The sequence below is a fragment of the Purpureocillium takamizusanense genome, chromosome 3 (assembly GCF_022605165.1).
Source record: "Purpureocillium takamizusanense chromosome 3, complete sequence".
Lineage (NCBI taxonomy): Eukaryota > Fungi > Ascomycota > Sordariomycetes > Hypocreales > Ophiocordycipitaceae > Purpureocillium > Purpureocillium takamizusanense.
In genome coordinates this window covers 130173-152114 of record NC_063070.1, presented here as the reverse complement: position 1 = coordinate 152114, position 21942 = coordinate 130173, and the positions used below count along the sequence as shown (strand labels likewise).

At 61.7% G+C, this 21942-nt stretch overlaps 7 protein-coding genes across 8 annotated transcripts; 3 read left to right on the top strand and 4 right to left on the bottom strand.

The window, feature by feature from the left end:
- Positions 1-897: 897 nt before the first annotated feature.
- Positions 898-1347, top strand: JDV02_003585 (uncharacterized protein; the record flags this gene model as incomplete). Its single annotated transcript, XM_047984723.1, has 1 exon — positions 898-1347. The coding sequence occupies one exon, from the start codon at positions 898-900 to the stop codon at positions 1345-1347; it is 450 nt and encodes a 149-aa protein (XP_047840698.1).
- A 986-nt stretch (positions 1348-2333) lies between these two features.
- JDV02_003584 (uncharacterized protein) lies at positions 2334-4590 on the top strand. The gene has a single exon (XM_047984722.1). It carries the CDS (start codon positions 2900-2902, stop codon positions 4361-4363), a length of 1464 nt encoding a protein of 487 aa, XP_047840697.1. The 5' UTR covers positions 2334-2899; the 3' UTR covers positions 4364-4590.
- Positions 4591-6652: 2062 nt separating this feature from the next.
- GPI12_2 (N-acetylglucosaminylphosphatidylinositol deacetylase) lies at positions 6653-8384 on the bottom strand. Its single transcript, XM_047984721.1, has 3 exons — positions 7648-8384; positions 7443-7545; positions 6653-7341 (listed from the first exon to the last, which is right to left on the bottom strand). The coding sequence occupies exons 1-3, from the start codon at positions 7871-7873 to the stop codon at positions 6792-6794; spliced, it is 879 nt and encodes a 292-aa protein (XP_047840696.1). The 5' UTR covers positions 7874-8384; the 3' UTR covers positions 6653-6791.
- A 638-nt stretch (positions 8385-9022) lies between these two features.
- JDV02_003582 (uncharacterized protein) lies at positions 9023-9789 on the top strand (the record flags this gene model as incomplete). The annotated part of the gene is made up of 2 exons (XM_047984720.1): positions 9023-9413; positions 9488-9789. 2 exons carry the CDS (start codon positions 9023-9025, stop codon positions 9787-9789), a joined length of 693 nt encoding a protein of 230 aa, XP_047840695.1.
- On the bottom strand, positions 9713-10895 carry GPI12_1 (N-acetylglucosaminylphosphatidylinositol deacetylase). The gene is made up of 2 exons (XM_047984719.1): positions 10745-10895; positions 9713-10684 (listed from the first exon to the last, which is right to left on the bottom strand). The coding sequence occupies exon 2, from the start codon at positions 10618-10620 to the stop codon at positions 9958-9960; it is 663 nt and encodes a 220-aa protein (XP_047840694.1). The 5' UTR covers positions 10621-10684; positions 10745-10895; the 3' UTR covers positions 9713-9957.
- Positions 10896-11620: 725 nt separating this feature from the next.
- Positions 11621-15897, bottom strand: CNH1 (Na+/H+ antiporter). Of its 2 annotated transcripts, XM_047984717.1 has the most exons (2): positions 12865-15897; positions 11621-12811 (listed from the first exon to the last, which is right to left on the bottom strand). In XM_047984717.1, exons 1-2 carry the CDS (start codon positions 14959-14961, stop codon positions 11894-11896), a joined length of 3015 nt encoding a protein of 1004 aa, XP_047840692.1. In that variant the 5' UTR covers positions 14962-15897; the 3' UTR covers positions 11621-11893. The 2 variants fall into 2 exon arrangements, with proteins under 2 accessions (XP_047840692.1, XP_047840693.1); XM_047984718.1 differs by having other exon boundaries at positions 11621-15897.
- Positions 15898-19564: 3667 nt separating this feature from the next.
- JDV02_003579 (uncharacterized protein) lies at positions 19565-20329 on the bottom strand (the record flags this gene model as incomplete). The annotated part of the gene is made up of 1 exon (XM_047984716.1): positions 19565-20329. The coding sequence occupies one exon, from the start codon at positions 20327-20329 to the stop codon at positions 19565-19567; it is 765 nt and encodes a 254-aa protein (XP_047840691.1).
- Positions 20330-21942: the final 1613 nt, after the last annotated feature.

Here is a 21942-nt window from a genome sequence, read left to right as displayed (position 1 = left end):
CCTACCTTAGCAGCGCATGCTTCTCCAATCCACCATCATCCGCCTCTTTTCACACACACCTTCTTTCTCTCATCTCGCCCAACTCGTGAGGCCGCACTCCCGATTTTGGATTGCCGACCGTCCCGCGGACGCCTGCCTGCCTTCTTCCCCCGTCATCTGTGGAGCGTCGGCAGCCGCCCTCTGCTCTGCCCGCGATCCCGCCCGCCCTCGCCGGATTCCAGCAGTAAGCACGCCGCCCAAGGAGGCGTCCAGCTTGTCAGCTTGGCCGTCCCTCCATCGGTCTCATCTTGGCCGTGGTGAGGCCCAGCGTCGACGCGCAGCAGACGGGACGGTCGATCGGTCGGCAACGGCAACGGCAACGGCAACGGCAACGGCAACGGCAACGGCAACGGCGACGGCTCCTTTAACCAACCTCGCCGCCGCACACACCCCGGACGGGCATCCCCCTCTTACCTCCGCGGGGCCGCGCCGCCATCGCTTCTTGCCACCTCTAACCGCCTCTCGTTTCGTTTGGAACCGTTGATGACGGCGCTGCTCGCCCACGCCCTTTTCCGTGGGCTGCTGCTCTCCCTTGCCGCTGCCTAGGCCGCACTCGCGTGGCCGTGGCATGCAACGCCCGCACTACACGTCGCACACATATACTTCGTACACACACATATTATCGCCCGTTCGGGCGCCCGCAAGCATTGGCGGCAGCGTCACGCGATACGACAAGGGCGACAACGACACCGTCGTCCGTCGCTTGGCGCTCAAACAAGACTACTCCAATAACGCGCCCGGAGCGCATCGCGTCGACGACCGCGGCGGCATCCCATCCGTCGAGCCGGACGCACGACAAGATCGTTCCCTGGCTACGGAGTCGGGCACAGACGTCGACGCACATGACAACAGCCAACCATGGCCACCGCCACCACCACGGTCCACGAACCGCCCTTCGCGCCCGCTTCGTTCACATCGTCGCTCACGCAGGCGGCGACCCCGTCGTCGCTGGACACACTCCCCGGGGACATTGATATTCGCGAGCGCGTGCTGGAGCTCATCGGTGGGGGGTCTTCGGGCGAGAAGATCATTCGGGGTTTCCTAATCGGCATCGCCTTGGGGCTCATTCTTGGCGGCGTCTGCTGCTGCTGGGTGCCCTGCTTCGGGCGCAGGCAGCAGGAGACGCGCCGTCGCCGTCGCCAGGACAGGGTGCGGAGGGGCCTGCCAGCCAGAAGACCGCTCGACGAGAGGATATCATGGCTGCAGAGGCGCCGTCGACGCGGCGGCGGGGCTGCTGGCGATGGGGACGGGGACGGCAGGGAGGGGGAGCCGCCGCCGCCGCCGCCGCCGCCCGGGATCGTGACATGATGATGATGATGGGCGGGCAGGAGGACGGACGAGCGAGCCTTGAGTGAGGGTACAAAGGGCGGCCGCCATGTGGCGATGAGGCGTGGCAGAGACGGGTCAGACACATACACACATACATGCCCATCCATCCATCCACACAGGCATACAGGTATACATTCGGGCACGGCTGATTCTTGTTTTGCACGCTTGGCGTCTGGGCGGTGGCGTTGGCTGGCATGTGGCGGATAGCTTTCGAGGGCTTCTATTAGCATTCACGTCGAGCGGCCACGGGTTCGGTAGGGCAAACGGGCGGCGTTGCGGGTTAGGTAGGTAGCAATATGGATTTCTCTTTGCAGGTGAGCTAGAAGATGTCGGGTAGTGAGCCAGCGAGTAACGTACGTAGTACCTAGTGCGCCGAGATGAAGAAGGCAACGACCAAGGAGAAGATTACCCATGACATGATCAACGCCCAGCCTCGACGACGCGCGCCCAGACTCGTAAGCCTGAGATCGCGGGGAGCACTCCTCCCTGCCTTGTCCGCCCTGCCTTGTCCGCGCCCACGTGTGGTATATCTCCTCCACGGCGACGCGCACGCACGGCACCCTCGCACGCATGAACCCCGGGCCGGGAGCAGGCCATCGTGTCTGAGCCTAATAAGCTGCGTCGTGCCGTCGCCTGCACAGCCTCACTGTGACGGTCCATGGGGCTGACGGTTCTGCAAGTTCCCGCCCCCCGTTTGCTCACTGACAGTGGGACCCCGCCATGCCCGCCCCTCCACCGCCCTCCGGGCTGGGGCACGGCGCCTGGTCGGTACTACCTGAGAGCAGCTCTGGCTGGTAGGGCACCTCCCTGGGCACCTCAGTGGGTTGATTCCCCACCAGGCGCTGGAACCCGTGCTGTAGCGACTGAGCCAATCGCCTGGGCTGCCCGTCGTGGCGCAGCGGCGGCTCCAATGACGCACCGGCTCCAGCAGCCACGCAATCTGATGCAAACACCTTTCCACCACCAGTTGATGCATCCATGCATGATTTTGGTGGAGGCGCATCATAACCTTTTTGAACGAACCGCTATCCGGCCGTTCGTCCATCCATCCTCCTCCGCCTCGTCCACTACCTTTGCCCGATCGACTCCATCACCTACATAGCATTCCGCCTAGCCGCCTAGCCGCTGCTGCTGCCCATTCTTATCCTTATCCACTCACTGCACGCGGGCGCGCACGGCAAACGGTGGGACCCCGTCCGTGTTGCTTTACGCTAGCATCGCCATTGTCGTGCACACGCTACCTACCTACCTTATCTCATCGTGCTTTGTTGCGGTTGCTTCTACGTACCTCTCTACGCCTCGCGTCGCATCGAGTGCGACATTCCGCGCTGCGACCCTGCCATACTTGACGACGAGACGGCCTGCTGACCACGGGCGAGGAGAGGCCGCCTTTATACTGCCTTATATCCACCTCGTCATAACCCACCACCGCCTGCATCAACCCACGGCAAGCGCAGTCTCTCTTCCTTGATCGCCCACCACAGGCTTCGACGCTTGAGGTCGGTCATCAGTCGACACCCAGCCGCCCGCCATGCTCGACGAGAACCTCCCGACCTACCGCCTCCAGCCCTCGGCCGATAACCCCCTCCAGACCGTCCTCTACTTCACCCACAACGGCTCCGAGCCCTCGCCCGAGTACCTGCTCAAGCGGCCCGCCGCTCCCGATGCCCGCAACAAGTACGTCCTCGGCCTGCTCGACGCGCACTACCCGTCGGTCGTGTACGCCGAGGTCCTCGTCGAGCCCGCATGGACGCAGCCGACCCTCTCCGCCGCCGAGGTCCGCGCCAACGGCGGCTCCACGTCGCCCGTGCCCCTTACGCCCGACTCCTTCGCAGTCTCCCTCTACAACCCCGACCAGGCCGTCGTCGTACGCCACCGCCCGGGCAGCTGGGGCAAGTCGGACGCCTGGGACTTTGAGGTGCCGGAGCGCAGCTTCCGCCTCCCGAGCGCGAGCCGCATCGACCGCGAGGGCGCCGGCGGCGTCGACGCCGCCGACCTGGCGCCCAAGGTCGTCTTCCGGTGGAAGCGCGACGGCCGCCTGAGCAAGGACATGACGTGCTACATGTCCGGCCGGAGCGTGGGCGGCAAGAAGAACAAGGAGCCCGACATCACCGTCGCCATGTTCCGCGCGTCCAAGAACGAAGGCACTGTTACGATATACGAGCCCAACATGGCGCGCGTCGACGTCGAGGACCGCAAGGGGCTCGAGGTCGCCTTCATCCTGAGCGCAGAGGTGATTCGCGACCTGTATCTCGTCCCGCGACACAACCCCTTCAACGCGGCAACGGTCGGTGCTGGGCCCACACACGTCAACGGAACCCGCAAGAGCTCGAACCCACTGGCCGCCTCGTCATCGCAGCTCGCCATGGTGTCAGGAGCGCTCGGCGACGCACCCCCAGCTCCCAGCGCGCGGCCCGAGTCGACGTCGCCGCAGCCGCCGCCCCCACTTCGGGACGCCCGCCAGCAGGCCGAGGTCGAGGCCGAGACGAAGAGGCTGCAGGCCATGGTGGTCGAGGAGGGTCGCAAGGCCCGTGAGCGCGAGAAGCGCGACCTGGAGGAGCAGAAACGCATCAAGAAGATGCTCGAGCAGGAGGACAAGGAGCGCCGGAGACGCGAGGCCGAGGTGGAGAAGGAGACGGAGCGGCTGCGCAGGGAGTACGGGGTCCCTGGCCCAAGCACCGCTCCGTCCACGTCTCCCCCGTTGCCGCCGCGGCCGAACCCGGGGCAATTCTATCCGCCGACGGCTGGGTGGTACGGCCCGATGAGCGGCCCCGCGCCTCCGCAGCCGGCCCGGCCGAACAGCGTGGGGCCGCCGCCGAGGCCGGACCAGAACCAGGGCGGGCGCAAGAAACCCTCGACCGGCGGTGGCGGGCTGGGGTCGCTGTTCCCGGGCCCGTACAGCGGGCCGTCCGGGGCGAGCGTGAGCGGCTTCTTCCACCGGTCCGACGAGGACAAGCGGAAAAAGGTGCAGAAGAAGCGGAGCGTGCATTTCTGAGCCGTGCGTGACGTGTTTCACTCACATGGTCGCCGTCTTTGTAGGAGTCTTTGTCCGCACGTGCGTGACCACTTTGGATGGGCTGGCGCATTGGGGTTTTTCTAGGAGCATGGCGGCACGGTCGGGGCGCATGGCGCCTCGTGTATGATTTTGACGACGATGATGTATCTTGACGATTACATATTACTTATAGACATGTTCCAGTATGTACATCCATGAACTTTTCTGGGGCTGCATATGGTCGATGTGCGCGGCGAGACTAGGGGATACATAGCTTTCTGTTCCCCCTGATCTCGTCCCCCTATATGATATGGCCTTGCGACGGACTACTCGACCGGCTAGCAGACTGTTTGTGCTCCTCCTGCCGCGATGCCATGCCGGTTGCATGGACCTGATGAGGACTTGTGGGCCGCGACCGTGGGACCTTCGAGGTTGGAGGAGGAGGAGGCGAAGGAAGACGAGGAGGAGGAGGACACGGGTCTCCGCGTAGATGAAGTAGATGAAGTAGATGAAGAAGATGGCGATGACGATGGCGGTGATGATGGCGACGAGCTGCATTTGTCCGGCGCCGGAGACCATGCCCGCGGGATGGTCCCGGCGCCGGCGCGGCGGAGGGCGCGCAGGGGGATGGCGTCGTCGAGGAGCGGTTGTCGTCGGGTGGTGGTGATGCTGGTGGTGATGCCGGTTCTTTTGCCGGCGGCGGGTTGGATGAAGACGAGGTCGCCGGCAAACATGAGCCTCACTAGTACCCTATGTACTGACTCCCCTTTGAAGGTGCGCGCAGAGCGCTCTGAGTCTGCCCGCTTTCCCTCCTTCCCCAGTCTTGGTGAGGGATGGAGCTGAGCGGAGCTGAGCTGAGCAGATGCACGAATAGCTATGTGCGTGCGTGCCGTGCGTGGCAACGTACGCGCCCCCCTCGCAAGAATGTATGACCACAAAGGTTTATGAAAAGAGAAGAAAGGAAGTTTTCATTATTGAGAAAAAAGTGAAAAGGGGGGGGGGGTATAGGGTTGTGTTGCTGATGGGGAGGGGAAGATACGAAGTCGAGGAGGGAAGGAAGGAGTGGGACACTGGGAATAAGAAGAAGAAAAAGCATCACATCCATTCCCCCAACGAGATGCGCCCGCACCGACCTGCGTATGTATGCATGTCGCAGAATGGACGAGAGGGGTGCTATGAAGGAGATGGCGGGCGGGGAGGGGGGGAGAAGAGGTGAATAGAAGGCGCGCCTTATTGTCGTTGGTAAAATAGTGTAGCTAGTGGAGGGCATGTGTGTGTGTGTGTGCGCGCGCGCGTGTGTGTGGTGGGCCTGCGTGCAGACTAACAAACAAGCAAGCAAGCAAGCTTTGCTTCTTAGGCCAACCGGCCGCCCGGGTAAATGTGGTGTTTTGCGTGTGGATGGATGTGTGTGGATGGTAGTAATGCGCGGTATAGGTGCCGGACCCTTCTCCCTCCGCTGGAGAGCATACGTGATGCCAGACGAAGATGCTGTCAAATGGCCCCAGCCCACTTGCCCCCCCGACCGACCGACCGACCGACCGACCGGCCGGCGGCGGCGGATACCAGCGTGCGGAACGGCCTTCCGGGGTCCTGGGCCTAGGTGGGACCCGCACCTACGACACCAGGCTGCAATTGACGGCGGCTTGGACGGCACAGAGCGCCCCGTCGCCGCCCCCGTGGCGGGCTTGAATTCTTCACTGAAACCCCCTTTCCCCCCCACACCCACGTACTCAGGGCATCGGCCCCACATCCCTTCCGTCACATCACGTCCCGCATGCACAATGCGCCGCCGCCGCCGCCGCCGCCGCCGCGGCGAAGCCGCCGGACCTCGGGGACCATTGAGAACGGAGCAGCGAAACGACTCGTACGTACAACGAACGAACCGGACACGAGCGAACAAAACACGTTGCCCTTCTGTGCCAAAACGAGAAAAAAAAGGTACGGTAGTAAGCGAGCCGGGGCGGCTTTGAGCATGCGCGTTGCCGAGAAAAACCACGACGAGGACGAACATGCATGTGCCCACGCTGAGGGAGCGCAGCTAAGCTGCTGCCATGCGCAGAGTACTCGGGAAGCCTAAAACGAGCTGACGCGGGAGTGGCAGCACCAGCGGCCGTGTGTGTATGTTACTACTACGTGGCAGCGTGTCATGGCGGGGATGCTGCAGGTGCCAAACGGTGGACTTGCATCTCTTAGCCGGGATGCGACCACAACCCCAACCCGAAGATGGTAATCCCACTTCTTAGCTTCCGCGGGGTACCAAGCATGTACAACAGACAAGCGGCGCAGGGTGGATGATGTGATGAATTTGCTCGCATGTATATGTGGTGTGTATCTCATGTACCCATCTTGCGCTCGAAACCCTATGCAGGGGCGCTATTACGTGCCTCCTCTGTCGTCGTCCGCGTCCCGCTGCCGCTGCCGCCGGCAGTCATTTTCCCTTGACCTTTTCCAGCCGCAGGTCGTTGATGACCATGTACCTGCTAAAGGCAATGTACAGCCAGCGGAACCACACCATCTGGCTCTTGTGGGCGCCCGTCATGGCGCCGCAGGCCGTTGAGAAGCCGCCCGCGCCGACCAGCTGGTTCATAAAGAGCAAGCCCGACGGATGTGCTCGGTCCCCCTGGTGCCGCAGCCCGAGCGCCCACGCGCCCACGGTGGCGAACACATCGAGGAAGGAGGTGTACTTGCGCGCCACGCCCACCGTCGTCAGGGTGTACACGTCGACGGGCGCCGCCCAGCCCGCCTTGCCGCGGACGAGCGCCGCCGCAAACGCCCGCGCCCCATGGTAGAGCGAGATGTGGTTCGGGTGCGACGACACGCCGTGCCCGTCAAAGGTGACGAGAACGTCGATGTTGGCCGTCGGCTTGGCCGAGTCATCACCACGCTGCCGGGCCAGCTGCGGCGCGAAGGCGCTGCACAAGAGGTTGGAGATTTTGTCCGCGTCCCACGTTGTCGTCATCGAATCGGGAAAGTCGGTCCTAGAAAGACAAACAAAAGGAATTGTTCAGTCAGCCAAGTGTCTCGAGTCGCTGCCTAGAGCGCGTGCGCCCATGCGAGGGGAGGAGCGAGTAAAACGCACGGATTGTCCACGACAAAGACGTCATCCTCGTCCCGCAGGCCGAGCTGCATGCCGCTCTTGACGAGCTCCTTTCTTCTCGTCTCGCCGAGGCCGTCTGCGTTGCCTGCCGCCATCAATTGGCTATTAGCGAGCCGCAAGCCCATGCGGGAGAGAGGGGTCCAGGCGTCAAGTCAAGCCATTAGGCGTGCGACCATGGGCAACGTACCCGTGCTCAGACACAAGATCTTGACGTGATTGCCCGTCTCGGGCCGCGTGAGGGCCAGGACCGTGGGCGCAAAGAACATGGCCTCGTCGTCCGGGTGGGCAATGAGCAGGCAGATGCGCTTGTTGCGCAGGGCGGGGAAGCGCGTCGAGACGACGCTGACCGTGTACATGTAGAGCATGGGCAGGACCACCGCCAGGGTGCCCACGAGGACGAGGACCGGACCCATGGCGGCGGCGGCGGCGGCGCGCGCGTGCGCGGCTGTCGTAGTTGCCGAGATGTACTGCGTCGAGCTGTAAATTGTAGTACTAGTTTGCGACTGTCGTCGGTCGGGTCTGTCGATGGCGGGCGCCTTTTTGCTCTCTTCTCGCGTCGCGCAGAGCTGCAGCGCCGCGGGGGCGGGCCAATGGCAGACGAGGCAGGCCGCTTGCAGGTCGCGCAGAGACAAGCAAGGGCCTCGAGATGCAAGGGGTAGTGGCGGTGGTGGAGGTGGAGGCGAAGGAGGAGGAGGGGAGAGAAAGGGTGAGGTGAAGAAAGTGGGTTGACAGACTGTCCAAGGCAATGTAAACTGGTTCGTGGCCGTAAATGCCACCTTTCGACTCTGCTTGCCCACCTCATCTCATTTGCCGGGCGCGGCTAGCCCTCCTTTGGGAGCGAGCAGGCTCTGTTGGGGGACACGCGCAGCGAGCGCGCCCCCGGCAGGGTAGGTAACGCACTGTAGATCATGGGACCAGTGAATGTTCGGGCATGCCCATTGATGAATCGGACCGGGGGTTCGCGGGTAGACGACTCGATTCGACTCGGCCGTGGGCATCCCTAGGTGTTGTTTGACCGCCTGGAAGATGTGGAGGGGAGCACGAGCCCCTGAAAATGCAACCTTCCCAACGTACCAGTGGTCGCCTACTCCCCCCAGTTGGGACGATTTGGACCCGTCAGGTGAGTGAGGTGCTGCCCTGGGCTAGTTAGCGCAGCCGCTGTTGGCGGCGGCACCCACTGTAGTAGTGACAGCACCGCCTGATGTCATTGCCCTGAATTTTTAGGGGACCTTTCCATTCGAACTCGGCGGGCAGTCAAGTGCCCGAGCTTCAGCTCCAGGGACAACCAGCTCCCCCTCCCAGCCACTGCCCGAGTGGAAGACGGCCTGGCATCCCTAGGCCACTAATAAGGCTGTCAGGCGTCAATAGAGCTCCCCCTAGCTACCCCAGCCCCACCACCCACATCTGCTTTGCATCCGCCTCATTCATCATCCATGGCCATCTCCCACCGTCCCCCCAACGCCCTCACACATTTGACGCGCCCTCAAATCGCCATTCCCACCTCTTCCCTTCCGCCCACCGTCAACGCCCAATAAAACCTGTACCCATCTCCACGCGCGCCAATGGCTAGGCAGCGCAAGGTCGTCACGCCCGCCGGCAACATCAAGCTGCGGCAGCCCGACCGCAACGCCCCCACCGAAAAGACGCTGCTCGACTTTGCCAGCGAGCGCAACCTCTTTGAGCAAGCCGCGCGGCGCGAGCGGCAGCTGGCCCGCGAGAAGCAGCGCAGCGAGGGCGTCGCCGCTGACGACGATGACGATGACGATAGCGATGCCGACGACGACGACGAGGCCGCCACGCTCTCGCCCGGCGCCGAGCGCTTCCTCGAGTCGATGCTCTGGACCGTCTCGCTCGCCATGCTGCACTTTACCTTTGACGTCCTCGTCCAGCACCAGTACGGCACCCACATTTCCTGGCCCGACGTCTGCATCCGCGCCGGCACAGCTTGGCTGGGTAAGTATCCTCGCCCTCGACATGTATGTCACCCATCATGTGGCCGTCGCTGACACGCAGGCCGCCGCTGCCAGTCTTCCTCTTTCTCTTCTACTTCCTCCACCCGCACGCCTCGAACCCGGTCCTCGTCCCCGGCTTGCCCCTTCGCTACCAGCGCCCGCTCGGCCAGGCCGTCTTCTTCATCATGAGCGCACTCTCTGGTTGCTACCTCATCTACATCACCAACACCTACGGCTATCTCGCTACCATGAAGCAGGCACCTACGCTGGGCTGCCTCTGGCTATGGGCCGTTATGGAGCTCGACCTCGTCACCGCGGTGTTAAGCCTTGCCATTGCCGGCGTCTTTCTGTGGCAAGGCGGATACGACATCAAATGACGAACGGGCACGGACTCGACTGCGGTGCTCTGAGCTGAATGGCTTCATACGAACCGCGCGTGCTGCCAAAGCTATGTACCCAGCCAGGCTCTGTGCGAGGCCGAAATGACGGTTAAGGTACGGCTCGCCCCCATATCAACGGCTGCCCGGTACCGGCACATGGACAATTTACGCCCACCCGCCGCGCTGCGCATTGCCTTCTATCAGGCCCGCGTCGAACTTTGCCTCAGCCCACTTGGTCCTGGCCTCCAGGTCCCTCAGCCGCGACGACATCAAGCTCATCTGCAGGAACTGCACCCGCGCCGTCAGGGCCTCGCGCTGCCGCACGAGCTCGAGCGCTTTCGTCCGCACCGGCAGCCACGCCATGGCCACGGACGGACGGCCGGCCCGCCGCCCACCGCGCACGAGCGTGAAGCTGCCCTGGTCGCCCCGCGACACCTTTTCCTCCACTTCGGTCACCAGGTCGAGTAGCCGCTGCTCCAGGTTGAGCAAGTCGTCCATGACGAAGGAGTACATCTCGAATTCGGTGCTGCGCGGCGGCACGGCGCCTTGGTCGTGCTTCTCATGCTGGTGCTGGCGGCGCAGCAAGTGGTTGTGCTCGACGTACAGCGCGGTGAGCAGGTCCGAGAGCCAGCGCGATTCAGTCTTGTACCACGACAGCGAGGCCTTGACGCGGAAGTACTCGTCGTCGCTGTTGCGCAGGTACGCGACGCGTGCGTAGGCGGCTGCCGCAATGGCCACGAGGAAGGTCAGCAGCCCGACGATGTTGGATGTGATGCTCAGGGGTGAGTCTTGTTGGCTGTTGTTGTTGCTGTTGTTGCCGCCGTCCATGGCGCGAAGACGCGGCAATGGTCGTGGATAGTTGTAGTCAGTTATGCGGCCATGTCCTGCTTCCCTGCGCAGCCCGGTCACTCCATCGCCCTTTTTTACCGTCGCGATTGTATATTATACGTACAAAGTACTCGATGGCTTGTTCCCTTTCTGATTTCTGGAGGTGTCGCTGGCGAGCTATGCGGACAGGGCACAAGACAGTGAATTGGGCAAGAGCGGTGCCAAGACCAGCAACAGATCTGAAAACGAACGATCGGGGCACAGGGAGGTGCGGCTGGCGGGCCCTGGTAGTAGCTGAAAACACGAAGACCATCATCATCAGCCGAAGACAGGGGGTGAGTGACGTTGACACGACTACTACTGCACCTCCTCACGTGACGGCGGCAACTTGGCTTCAGATTGGGAACCCTCCTCCCCCCCTGTTTGCTTGCGTTCGTTGTCGTGTTTCCCGCTACTGCCTGGATGCGTGGTGCTTTCCGCAACAAAGCGTGGAGGACAGAGCCAAGTGATGAACGAATGAATGAATGAATAAAACAGATAAATATTCTCGTGGGGATGGAATGAGTCTAGGCGTTCCATCATCTGCTGTTTTGCTGCTTTCCCGGGGGAGGGAGAGGAAGGGGGCTTGCGAGATGCGATGCGATGCGATGCGATGCGATGGCCCCAGTCCCAGCCAGCCCGCGGGGAGGGGAGCGTTGTGCGCACACACACACAACTACGTATGCATACAGTGTTGGACCAGCTCCTGCCAGAATGGGGAAGCCTTTATCACAAGTTAGTGAGTGCCGATATATGTAGCAGAAGTAGATCGAGGAGCCGAGGAGACAACTTGCTTGCCATGGGGCTGCGCTGTGCTCTCTCTCTCTCTCTCTCTCTCTCTCTCACACCACTAAAGGACAACGAAAGGGAGACAGGCAAACATGTAGCCAGCTATAAGATGAGCGCCATGACACGCATGCGTACGTGCGTACGCGCGTGCGTAACAGCAATCAAATCAAACGTCGATGCATTCTTCTCAGATGCTAGGTATTCTATGTATGACGTGAATCCCGCTACGCGCGCGTGCGCGCGATGCAATAAAAACAGCGACCTTGGGACGGAGGACAGACCTCTCACCCTCTCCGCGTCCAGGACGGGCGGACGGACGGGCAGCCCTACTTCATCCAATGCATGCATCCTGCTTCGTAGTTTCGTACACATATCGCCGCTGCCGTTGCTTGCAGCAGAGACGAAAAAGACAAACACAAACCGGCTTTAGCTTCCTCCAGTCACGTCAGTGGCGATGTTTATGCTGCTTGACGCTGCGCTGCGGCTCGGCGAACCTAATGCCTCTCCTAGCGGGTGGCACGCGCTCCGTGCCCTCGTCGTCACTGTCGCTGGCGTCGGCCGCCGCGCCATGCGCCATGCCCAGCGCGGCTTGCCGTCGCCGTCGCTCGGCCGGCGTCTCACCCGTCTCCCCAGCTTCGTGCTCGCCCTCGTCTTCGGCCTCAGCCTGGTTCGCCAGCACGGCCAGCCTGCGTTTACGCTCGACGGCCGTCTCCTCCAGCTCCGTCGCATGCCCGTCTCTAGACGATGGCGGCGATCGGCTCGACGGTTGGGCTGGCCGACGGCCGGGGGACAGAGACTCAGAGCGTCCGCGGCCCGTGCGACTGCTCTCGCCGTTGCTGCTTTGGCTGCCGTGCTCATGAATCACGGGGATCGGGGGCCCGGATGGCCGGCCAGCGGGCTTGACGGGCGGATCCTGCCTGGCGAGCCTCTTAAGAGCGGTCGATGCTGAGGAATGATCGACAACTTCCTTGCGCGTGCCTGCATCCAGCTTCTGCACTTCCATGATGAAGTCCTCCTTGGTCATGCGCTGGCCCACGCCGCCAATGGTGAACCGAATCTTCTTGTCGTCGTCGGCCTCCTGCTGCTGGGCCACGCTCCTCCTCCGCGCTTGCTCAGGCCGACTCCTGGTGAAGCCTGACCAGGCAGACTTGGTCGGCGGCCGACTTGGTGACGCGCTGCTCGTGCCGGCCTGGCCCTCCTCGGCTGCTGACTCGGGGTCCCTTTCTGCCTGACGGCCCTTTGCGCCGAGACCCAGGTACTTAAGGCTGGCTCCAATGAGGGCGCCGCCTTCCTGTCCCTCGGCCTTTTGGGATGGGAGCTCGTACGTCTTGACGACTTCACCATCCTCATCCTCAACAATAATCTGCGACAAGTCAGTACAATTTCGGTCCACTCAGGGGCGCGGGGAGCCCAAACCATGTTGCCGAACTGGTAGGCGCGAGCCGGCTCGTGTCGCCGGTCAGCTTTGCCCTTGTCCTTGCGCTTCTCAAGTTCCGAGGTGTACACCTCGCTCATCTTGCGTCGCAGGCCGCTGAATGACCAGCTTGATGGTTCAGCGTTGGGTTTCAGCGTGTTTGCAGGATGCGACACATCCTCATGATCATCGCCGTCGGTTCGCTCAACACCCAGCACATCTCCGTCCTCATTCTCGAAAACCATTTGGCCGCCTTCGTCGTAGATTTCCACATGCTGTGGGGAGCGGCGAGGCCGGCGAGATTCCCTCTCTGTTTCGTGCACCTCCTCTGCCTCCTCTGATCTATCGACGTCCTTTTCCTTGGGAGTGTCCCCGTTGAGCGTCGTCGAGTCGGTGTTCTCTCGAGCCGGGGGAGACGGGTCCTTCTCGAGGTCACCGGTGGCGGCGGCCGGCCTGGTGGGGAAGATGGCAGAGTGACTAACAGGGCCACCGGGTCCGATTCCATCGTCCCATTTCTTGTGCTTGCGCCTCCTCGAAACCAAGGACGAAGCCCTGCTACCCGCTCGGCTAGGGTTGTCCTCGTCACGCTGCCGACGCAAAAAGTTTGAGGGTGGCGCGAGCGTGCCGGCTGGAAAGTCGGGCTCCTTGGGATCGTCGAACGAGGCCTCCGACATGGTCTTGGCCTGCGACCGAGACTGAGACGAGATGCGAGGCAGCCTGTTCATCCATGACGGGCCATCATCTGGGGCGGCCGTGTATGACATGGTCAATGTGAGGGTGTTGATGCGCTTACCCAGCGTGAATACGGCGATGGAAGAGCCGTGGATGAGAATAGACGAGATGACGAGGAAGCTGACAATCGGCCAGACCAGGTAGATGAGCGAGTAGTGATCGACGCCTGGAGGGGGGAGCTCGGCCAGTGGCACTGGCTCTTCGTGTTCCAGCTCGGCACGGGCTAGAATGGCGACAAAGATGGCGCCGACACCAATGGGGCCAAAATGGCCCGCGAAAAGTGCTTCGCGCCAGTTTTTCACGTCGGGTATGAATGGTTTCAGAGCCATCATGATGGGGATGCGGCGGAAGAGAAGCACGAATATGGCAATGACGACGAGGCGCCACGCCTTGAGCCCAAAGACGTCATTGTTGTACTGCTCCCAAGGAATAATGGTGCCAAAGTAGACAAAGTAGGTCAAGTTGAGAAGCAGGTCGATGACGTTGGAGACGTGGGACTCCTCCGTCTTCTCGCCGAACCAGCCATCGTTGGAGAAGCCGACGCCGGCGGCGAAACCAACAAGCAGGTCGTCCAAGCCGAGGATGCTGCCCGAGCCGGCGCAGAAGAGGGCGACGACGAAATAGAAGACGAGAAAGCTTTCGCGATCGATCAAGTCGCGCTGCTCGGCAAACTTGATGCCGTGGCGGGCAATGTAGCCGAGGATGAAGCCGTAGATGGCGCCGAAGATGCACTCGTAGAGGATGACATAGACGACGAAGTGGAAGCTGACATCCTTGGCGCTCTCATGGTACTGGATGAGATACAGCGACAGGTAAATGAAGGGAAAGGCCATGCCATCGTTGCAGCCAGACTCAGCAGACAGCAGGTCTCGCAAGTGCTTGGGGACGCGCTTAGCGAACTTGCCCTTGCCGACGACGGAGGAGGCGAGGACGGGGTCAGTGGCAGTAACGCAGGCGGCGACGACCAGGGACTCGAGCCAGCTCAGTTGGGGCACCATCCACCAGATGAAGAGGCTAACGATGAGCCAGCCGAACATCATGACGGGGACGAGGAGGAAGACGACGGAGCGCCAATGCTTCTCCATGTAGAATTTGGGCAGTTCGACTCCGACGGCGAAGCACTGAACGACGAGAACGATGCGGGAGAACTCGACGGTGACGATGTCGACGCTCCCCCACTCGTTTGGGTTGATGAGGTTGGCGGCATGGGGGCCGAAGATGACGCCGCACAGCGTCGCGACGGTGGCTTCACCGATGTACATGCGCTCCTTGATGAAGGAGGAGCAGAGCATGAAGAGAGAGGTGAAGCCGCCGAGGATGATGTAGACCAAGTGCGGCTTGGTAATGTCAAGGTGAGACCACGCCATGGTGCGCTGCCGTGGCCACGGGAGGCAGGCGGCCGGGGGGGTTTGTTTGTGTTACCTGCCGAGGCAGCTGAGAGGTTGGGTGATGCCGGGATGCTATCTCTGCGACATGCGATCGTCGGGACAGGAGGACGTGCGCGTCCGGCGCCGGGGCGCAGCCGGGGCTGATGCAGGCCCGGGGGTCGGCCTCGCGCAGCGGCGGTCAATCGATCTCGAGCCGTGGCGGAGGGCGGCGCGGACTGGAGACATGCAGGTCGAGTATTGTCGGTACAGACGACGAAGAGGGCGTCGGGAAGAGTTGCGGCGCGCAGGTATCGACGGGTTGGAATTCGCAGTCTTCGGCGACACCGGGACTGTCGACGGACGACCCGGACAACAACGGTCGCGCTATCACGGCGAATGCCGGATACCGTTGAGGCCGGCGCGGGGACGGAGGAAGAACTGCGGTCGCCGTGGCTGTACCGCTGCTGCTCCTGCTGCTGCCGCCGCTGTCGGCCTGCAGCGCTGAGGTCTGGAAAAATGCAAGACACGCAGGCAGCAGATCAAACCGAAAGAAAATAGCCAGGGCGGTCCCCGGGGCCGGGTTTGTTTTGACGAGGGCGATACAATGGGAATTGGGGCGTGGGACGGGGGTTTGCAGAGACAAAACAGAGTTTTTGTCTCGGGTACGACGATCGGAAGGAGCAAGTGACCTTGGATCGAAATACAATGTCGTCACCCGATTAGCGGCATGGGTCGCGTCGCCCGGCGTCCGCTAACAACTTGGAAGCTAACGAGCACGCCTAGCAAGCACCGACCCGGACGGCCGAATGAATGGAACGGGGGCAGCGGCGACGGCGGCGGGCGGACGGACGGACGGAGGCGCTGGTTAGTGGCGGCTTGCACGCACTTTCAGTGGCACGCCGTAGGTGGTAGGGACCTGGGCTAGTAAAACGGCGCCTGTGTAACCAGTACCTTGACCCAGTCGAGGTGAGACGAGGTCCACTGGCGCTGAATGTACCGACTTTGCAAAGTAAGCAGGTAATAACCTTCCCCGGGTGAAGTTGGTTCTGAGCACACCCGCGCTCGACTACACTCGCACGTACCGATCGACCGACCGACGAGGATCTTTGTGGTCGACTGACAGAGAGGACGAGCAGCAGCCTTTGAAAGAGAGCACGAGGCCGGTGGATGGGAAGAAGGCGGGCTGCCAAGTCAAGTAATAAGTGGTGAGGGAAACGGGGGGGGAGAGACGGGGAGGCCGAAGAGCACGTTCCGTCGACGTGAGCAGACGGCGCTCGACTTTATGAAGAATCAAAGCCGGGATTGGCCTTGTTTAGTATTTAGCAGGACCTTGGCGTTGGACGAGGGGGCAGTGGTAAGTCTGCTCGCGCCGCTCCTCCTCCTCCCACGAGCCAAGAGCCCGCCTCTCTGCTGGTGGTGCATTCATTACACCCACGCGGGCGCATGCATGGGTGGTAGACGATGGGTAGCCAGCCAGACGAACAGGATAAAACGGCCGTGCTGGCACTTCCGGGGACAACCGAACGCGCATTGAGTGGCGCCTCCACCTCGACTGCGATGGACCGTCATGCACACCCTGCTGCTGCCATCGTGGACTTCATCAGTGGTGAAGTACGTTGGTAGTGCCTGAGGTATCCTGGCTCTCCCACTGCTGCTCGGCGCGCCAGGGGGGGGGACCTTGGACGCCACCTCGAGCATGGACCGCGACGCAGTGCGGACACCCTGGTTCACGCAGCGCCCGTTTTCTCAGTGGGGGGGCAGGGCATCTCCCCGGCGGCGGGGTACCTTATTAGTACAGGCAGCGCATCGTTTCGCTTGGCACAGCACAAAGGGGGCATGAGGGGGTACCTGCCAGGTGGTGGGCAGCAGATGGATCCATTGCACCGTTGGTGGACTGGGCAGGTGCTGCTCTAACAACCGGCCAGCGTCGAACTACTATAGTACTGATGACCTCCGTGATGGCCGGCAACAGCCTGACTGTATTGTGAATGGCAGGGCACTGCGGCACAGGCCGACTCAGCTTGCCGTGATAGCTTGCCGAGCTCTGTTCACCCTCAGCTCCCGTATGTTTTTCGCGACAGTACCAAGATAAAGATAGCAACTGAAAGAAAAGAGTAAGCAAAAGCGCAAGAGGCCCAGTTGACGACAAAGCCGCCCGCCCGTATCCCTGTTCGTATTCAGTCCCGACCCAGGGCGCGCATGAGAATCGCCCGCTACCCTTATCTCACGCGCCGCCAGCCCTGCCATGTCTGCCCACCAAGCATCCCAGCTCCATTACTAACCCCCCCCCCCCCCCAGCCTCCACGCAATGCGTAGGCACCCCCTGCCTCTTGAGCGCAATGGCGTCAAGGCAGAGCGATGGCAAGATCAAGAGTCGGTTTCCAAGGTTGACATCCTGGCAACCCACACGTCCTTGTACAGTATAGCCACCATCTCCGCCTGCCGCGGCTTCACCCCCCCCTTCTGGATGGTGGTGGCGGGCGATGAGGACGGCCACCCAGCCCAGCCAGCCTTTGATTATGCTTAAAATCTTTTTCTTCCGACGACCCGGGCCGGGCTAACCGCGCGCGCCGCCAGCGTCCTCTGCCGACAGCCACCTAGATAGATAGTATTTCCGAGCCCTGTCTGCCCCCTTGCACACTTCATCAGCTGCTGCTCCTCCTTCTCAGCTCGAGCCGCGACGGGAAGAAGCAGCGGGAAAGGGCAGGGGCACACGTGTGTGTTATTGATCTCCATTGACATCGTTCTGCTCCCGTCTCAACGCCGATCTGCACACACCCGGCGCAACATGTGTGTGTGTGTGGCATGCAGTGTTGTTAGTGTTGTTGTTTCCAACGTAAAAGCAGCACGCCAGCTGTGGCCGAAAAAAGAACCCCAGAACAAAAATCAAACCGGTTGTCAACCCTTGCCCAGCACTCCCAAGAGATTCGCATCTCTTGGTCCTCTGGGCTCGCGCCGCTTGGCAGGCAAGCCGCAACAACGCCAATGCCTGGCCGAGTATCTAGCAACCCCGCCTGTCGACTAGTTACCCCAAAGTACGGAAATAGAATCCCTCTTTGTGATGAGATGTGCTGTGCTTGGCTGTACCGAGCCACAGGTGTGCCCTAACGAAGCACCTACTACCAACCTGCTAGGTATGTGGTACATACTACATTAGTATATCCCGGGATGATGCGCGCGCACGCAACGGAGAAAAGCAACGGCAAGCGTACAGTGGCATCATCTCGCTCCCCCTCGTGCCAATCTTGTCTCCCCCGTCGTGACCGGGTTGCCTCCCCCGCGATACTTGTATGCGCGGCGACGTCATGGCCCGGCACACCCCCCGGTCAAGTCACCTGGCTTTGTGAGTGTGTGCGTGCGGTGCCGATTGTCACCCGCCCGCCCCGCGCTTCTCGAGGCGTACAGCGCGTCCCCGGGAGCAAATCATCCTCGTCTGCTTGATGCATGGATGGGAACATCACGTCAGAAAGCCGCCACATGCATGAGCCGTGAGCACATACCGAATTGGATGTACCGTCTGCCCTCCCTGCTCCCCAGTCCAATAATAGGATATTTAACCTACTTCGTAGAGAGTTGGGTATTGGGAGTCCATCCAAGCCGTGGCCACGTCTAAGTGCCAGGAACCGCACCCCCCAGGCACTCGCTTCCCTCAGTTCCCTGTCCAGCTACTCCGTACAGGTAACTAAGTTACCCCCCACCGCCACTAACACCCAGCAAGACCACCAAGTCTACCTTTCCCCTTGTCTCTTTTTTGTTTTCTTCAACGACCCCATCGACCTCATCGTGGACCGCCTGCCGGCATTGTATGTAGGTAGGTAATACGTTCTAGGCACATGCTGCCAGCAGGTCGGCTCTGCACGGGCCCGGAGAAAAGCAAACACCAAGCAGCCACGTTTTCTCGTCAAGTGTCCCTCCCCCATCCGCACCCACCGCCAGATACGTATGCGCACCGGCACCGTCACCGGCACCGGCATCAGCAGCCGTGTGACGACGACGACGGAGACGACGACGCCTATGCGTGGCCCACCGCCTCCCGTCACTTCCTTCATTGGCGTGTCGAGGCCGCAGACTCGCGCCTAAAGACAAACGTCGCTGCTCGGCAGCCCGTGCCGGCATCCGGACCCTGCAACAACCCGGGACCACTTCGTCCCCGGCACCTCGTGGCAGCCAGCGGTGAGGCCCCGTGGCTCCAGCTCTCACACCGAGCCCGGCGTGGCGTCAATATTCGTTTTCAATTGGTACAGTATGCGCGAGGCCGCGGAAGAAGCAAACCGCTGCCCTTCCCGGCGTGCATGTGGTATCTCGCTACAAATTACCCTCTCAGTCCGTCATAACCTCCCCGTCCCTTCGTTACGTGACGCCTTCGGGATCCGCCTACAAGGGTCAGCCGGGCACGCCCGGGTCCAGCGACAATGCTCCCCAGCCTGAACGCCGTTTCTCGCATCCCGAGATGCCTGTCCGTTTACCGCCAAATATAACCCCCCCCCCCTTTGCTCCGCGTTAACCCCCAGACACCCAGCCGTGCGCTTCACCACCCGACAAGAAGTAAATGAGTATATAATAAGACGGCCTGCGAGCCACTCATGACATTAGTATAGAGCCGTTAGACCACGACGAAAACGGCCGCGCCCCCGGCCGCGCCCAACATCACGGCGACGTCCAACCATCGCGATGCGGAGGCAGCGCTGATAAAGTCGAACGGGCTGCCACCACCGCTCCCTGGCGGAATCGTCTGTCTCGACCCTTGAGTTGTTGAGGATGACGATAACGACGTCGATGTCGATTCGCTTTTCGTCGACGGTAATGGAGGTGTAGACGTGCTCTTGGGTTTGACCGTCGACCTGATGCTCGAGGTGAAGCTCGTTGACGTCACTGTAGATGTCGACTCGACTTCTGACGTAGACGGTACGCTGGATATGGTAGTCGGCTCCGATGTGCTCGGGGGAGGGGGCGGTGCCTCTGACGGAATGATAGAGAAGCTCCGAATTGTCGTCTCTGGCGCTGGCGTCGGTTCCGGCGTCGGGATAATTTCCTCCTGTGGTCGGCACAGCGAGTCTGTCAGGGTGCCCTTCTGCGCCTTGAATAGGAGAGTGCCCTCGCCAGCACCGATGAGGTCACACGACGCCTGAACATTGGTCTGAACCTCATTCAAGGAATCTCGGCACTCGTCAGGGCACGTTTTCTCGCTGAAGTCGCGGATACGGCATCCTCGAATTGGTGTGTTGTAGGCAAGGATGCAGTTGAGCGGCACCAATCCTCCCGCCAGCATCTGGAAGTTGGACAGAGAAAAGACGGTCCCTGACGCCGTGCCTGCCAGGAAAATCACATCGACCAGCCTGACGGGCGGCCGAGATCGTCGCCTCGTCATCGTAGTGTCGTCGGCGCGCTGCTTCGAGGGGCTCACTCAGCCTCGTCGGCGTCGATATCGCCAGCGCCGTGCCCGTTGTTCGTTCTCTGAGCGAGCCACCGACTGAACCGACGGGTGCTGCGAAGAGTTGGAACAGCCCGCGCTGGCCGGCACCTGAGATGTGCACAGCGCGGGAGACTTGGGCCGGGCTCACGCGGCGAACGAGGGGCAGTGGTTGGGGGCTCGTGGCGCGACCCGGGCGTTTCTGTCCCCGTCCGCGATGGCGATGCGAAACGCGGGGCGTCACAGGTGACCCAAAAGTAACAACACAGCCTATCCGGCTCGACGGTTCCGCAGGAGATCTTCGTCAGAGCCGCCTCGCCCGCGATGTTTGGCCTCGTGGGTGTTATGGTTCGCGGCGAATCCTGGCTGTCGCGCGGGAGCGTTGGGCGGTAGTTTCACAATGCGTTTCGTTCGGCGAGATTGATCGACTCACGATGGATGCTATCGCAAGCCGAAGCAATTCTGGGGAAAAAGGCGATGGGAGAAGAATGATAAGCAAGTATGAGTGACAAGGGGCAGTTGATGATGGGTGAGACTTTGCGAAGAGACACTGCGACGACCGCGGGTCACGGGATAAGTACCTTGAGTAAGGTAAGTAAGTAAGTGAGGGTACGAGAGGCTGGGGTAGGAAGCCCAGAGATGGCGGGTTGCGGCGACGGGCTGGAATGCGCGACAGGAATGCATCGCCATGTCCGCAAGACCAACCAACCACGCGCACATGGACGGTCCCTTCCTTTTAAAGGTCGGGCGGCCATGCCATCCCTCGCGTCGGGCCTGGGGCATGAGGAGCTGAGATCTCCATGGCCCATTCATCACCAATGGCGGTCGCTTCTTTTGTCACGGCACGCAGCTTCCCCTGTTGAGGCTGCCTGGGCTGCCTGCGCCTTCGAGTCGTGTCCCCGGCCTCGTCTGGCCACTGCGCTGCTGCAAGCGACATGGCCACCCGCTTGCGCTCTCACCCACGTCCCACCGACCTCCGCGGCCGGCCGGAAAGCTGCACGAGACGCCCGAAAGAGGTTCCTGTACCGTGCTTGGAGCGGCTGGAGCGCAGCAGGAGCAGCATTTTTCATCACACACACCACTCGCCCATCACAACGCAGTCCGGTCGTCAGGCTGATTGACACCCTGGTGGTGGCGAACGAACGAGGCGGGGGGCCCAATGACGCCGGTGACTCGGGGTCAAAACGAAACGAGGCGTGTTTGACATTGTTGCAGGCGACCTCTGGCTGCCGCGCCTCGATTGGCCCTCGTGGCCCAGGACCCCAATATTTCCCCTTCCACCACGCGGGCGAGCGGCGTTGACGCAGGGCGTTTGTTGGAGGTCGTGGAATGGGCTATGACATAACCAGGTAGCCAACCTTGACAACGTAGGGGCGCCGCTGGTCCGTCTGACGAGACAATTTGCGTGAAGAATGACCGACGACGCGGGGGTAGCGTGGTCAACCAATGCCTGGGTATCATTACAGGACACCGTGCGCTGCATATTAAAGTACCTAGCACACACAAGAGGGGCGCTGACAGACCTCGTTGCGGCTCTGGCGTCTGCTGACGCGCACGTGGGAAGAGAGAGA

Bases quoted from the DNA above. Each gene is read 5' to 3' on its own strand.
- JDV02_003584 (XM_047984722.1), top strand. From the start codon at position 2,900: ATGCTCGACGAGAACCTCCCGACCTACCGCCTCCAGCCCTCGGCCGAT.
- GPI12_2 (XM_047984721.1), bottom strand. From the start codon at position 7,873: ATGGGTCCGGTCCTCGTCCTCGTGGGCACCCTGGCGGTGGTCCTGCCC. The intron at 7,546-7,647 runs GTACGTTGCCCA...TGATGGCGGCAG, and splicing joins GATCTTGTGTCTGAGCACGG to GCAACGCAGACGGCCTCGGC. The intron at 7,342-7,442 runs GTGCGTTTTACT...TTGTCTTTCTAG, and splicing joins GTCTTTGTCGTGGACAATCC to GACCGACTTTCCCGATTCGA.
- GPI12_1 (XM_047984719.1), bottom strand. From the start codon at position 10,620: ATGGACGGCGGCAACAACAGCAACAACAACAGCCAACAAGACTCACCC.
- CNH1 (XM_047984717.1), bottom strand. From the start codon at position 14,961: ATGGCGTGGTCTCACCTTGACATTACCAAGCCGCACTTGGTCTACATC. The intron at 12,812-12,864 runs GTTTGGGCTCCC...GACTTGTCGCAG, and splicing joins CCTACCAGTTCGGCAACATG to ATTATTGTTGAGGATGAGGA.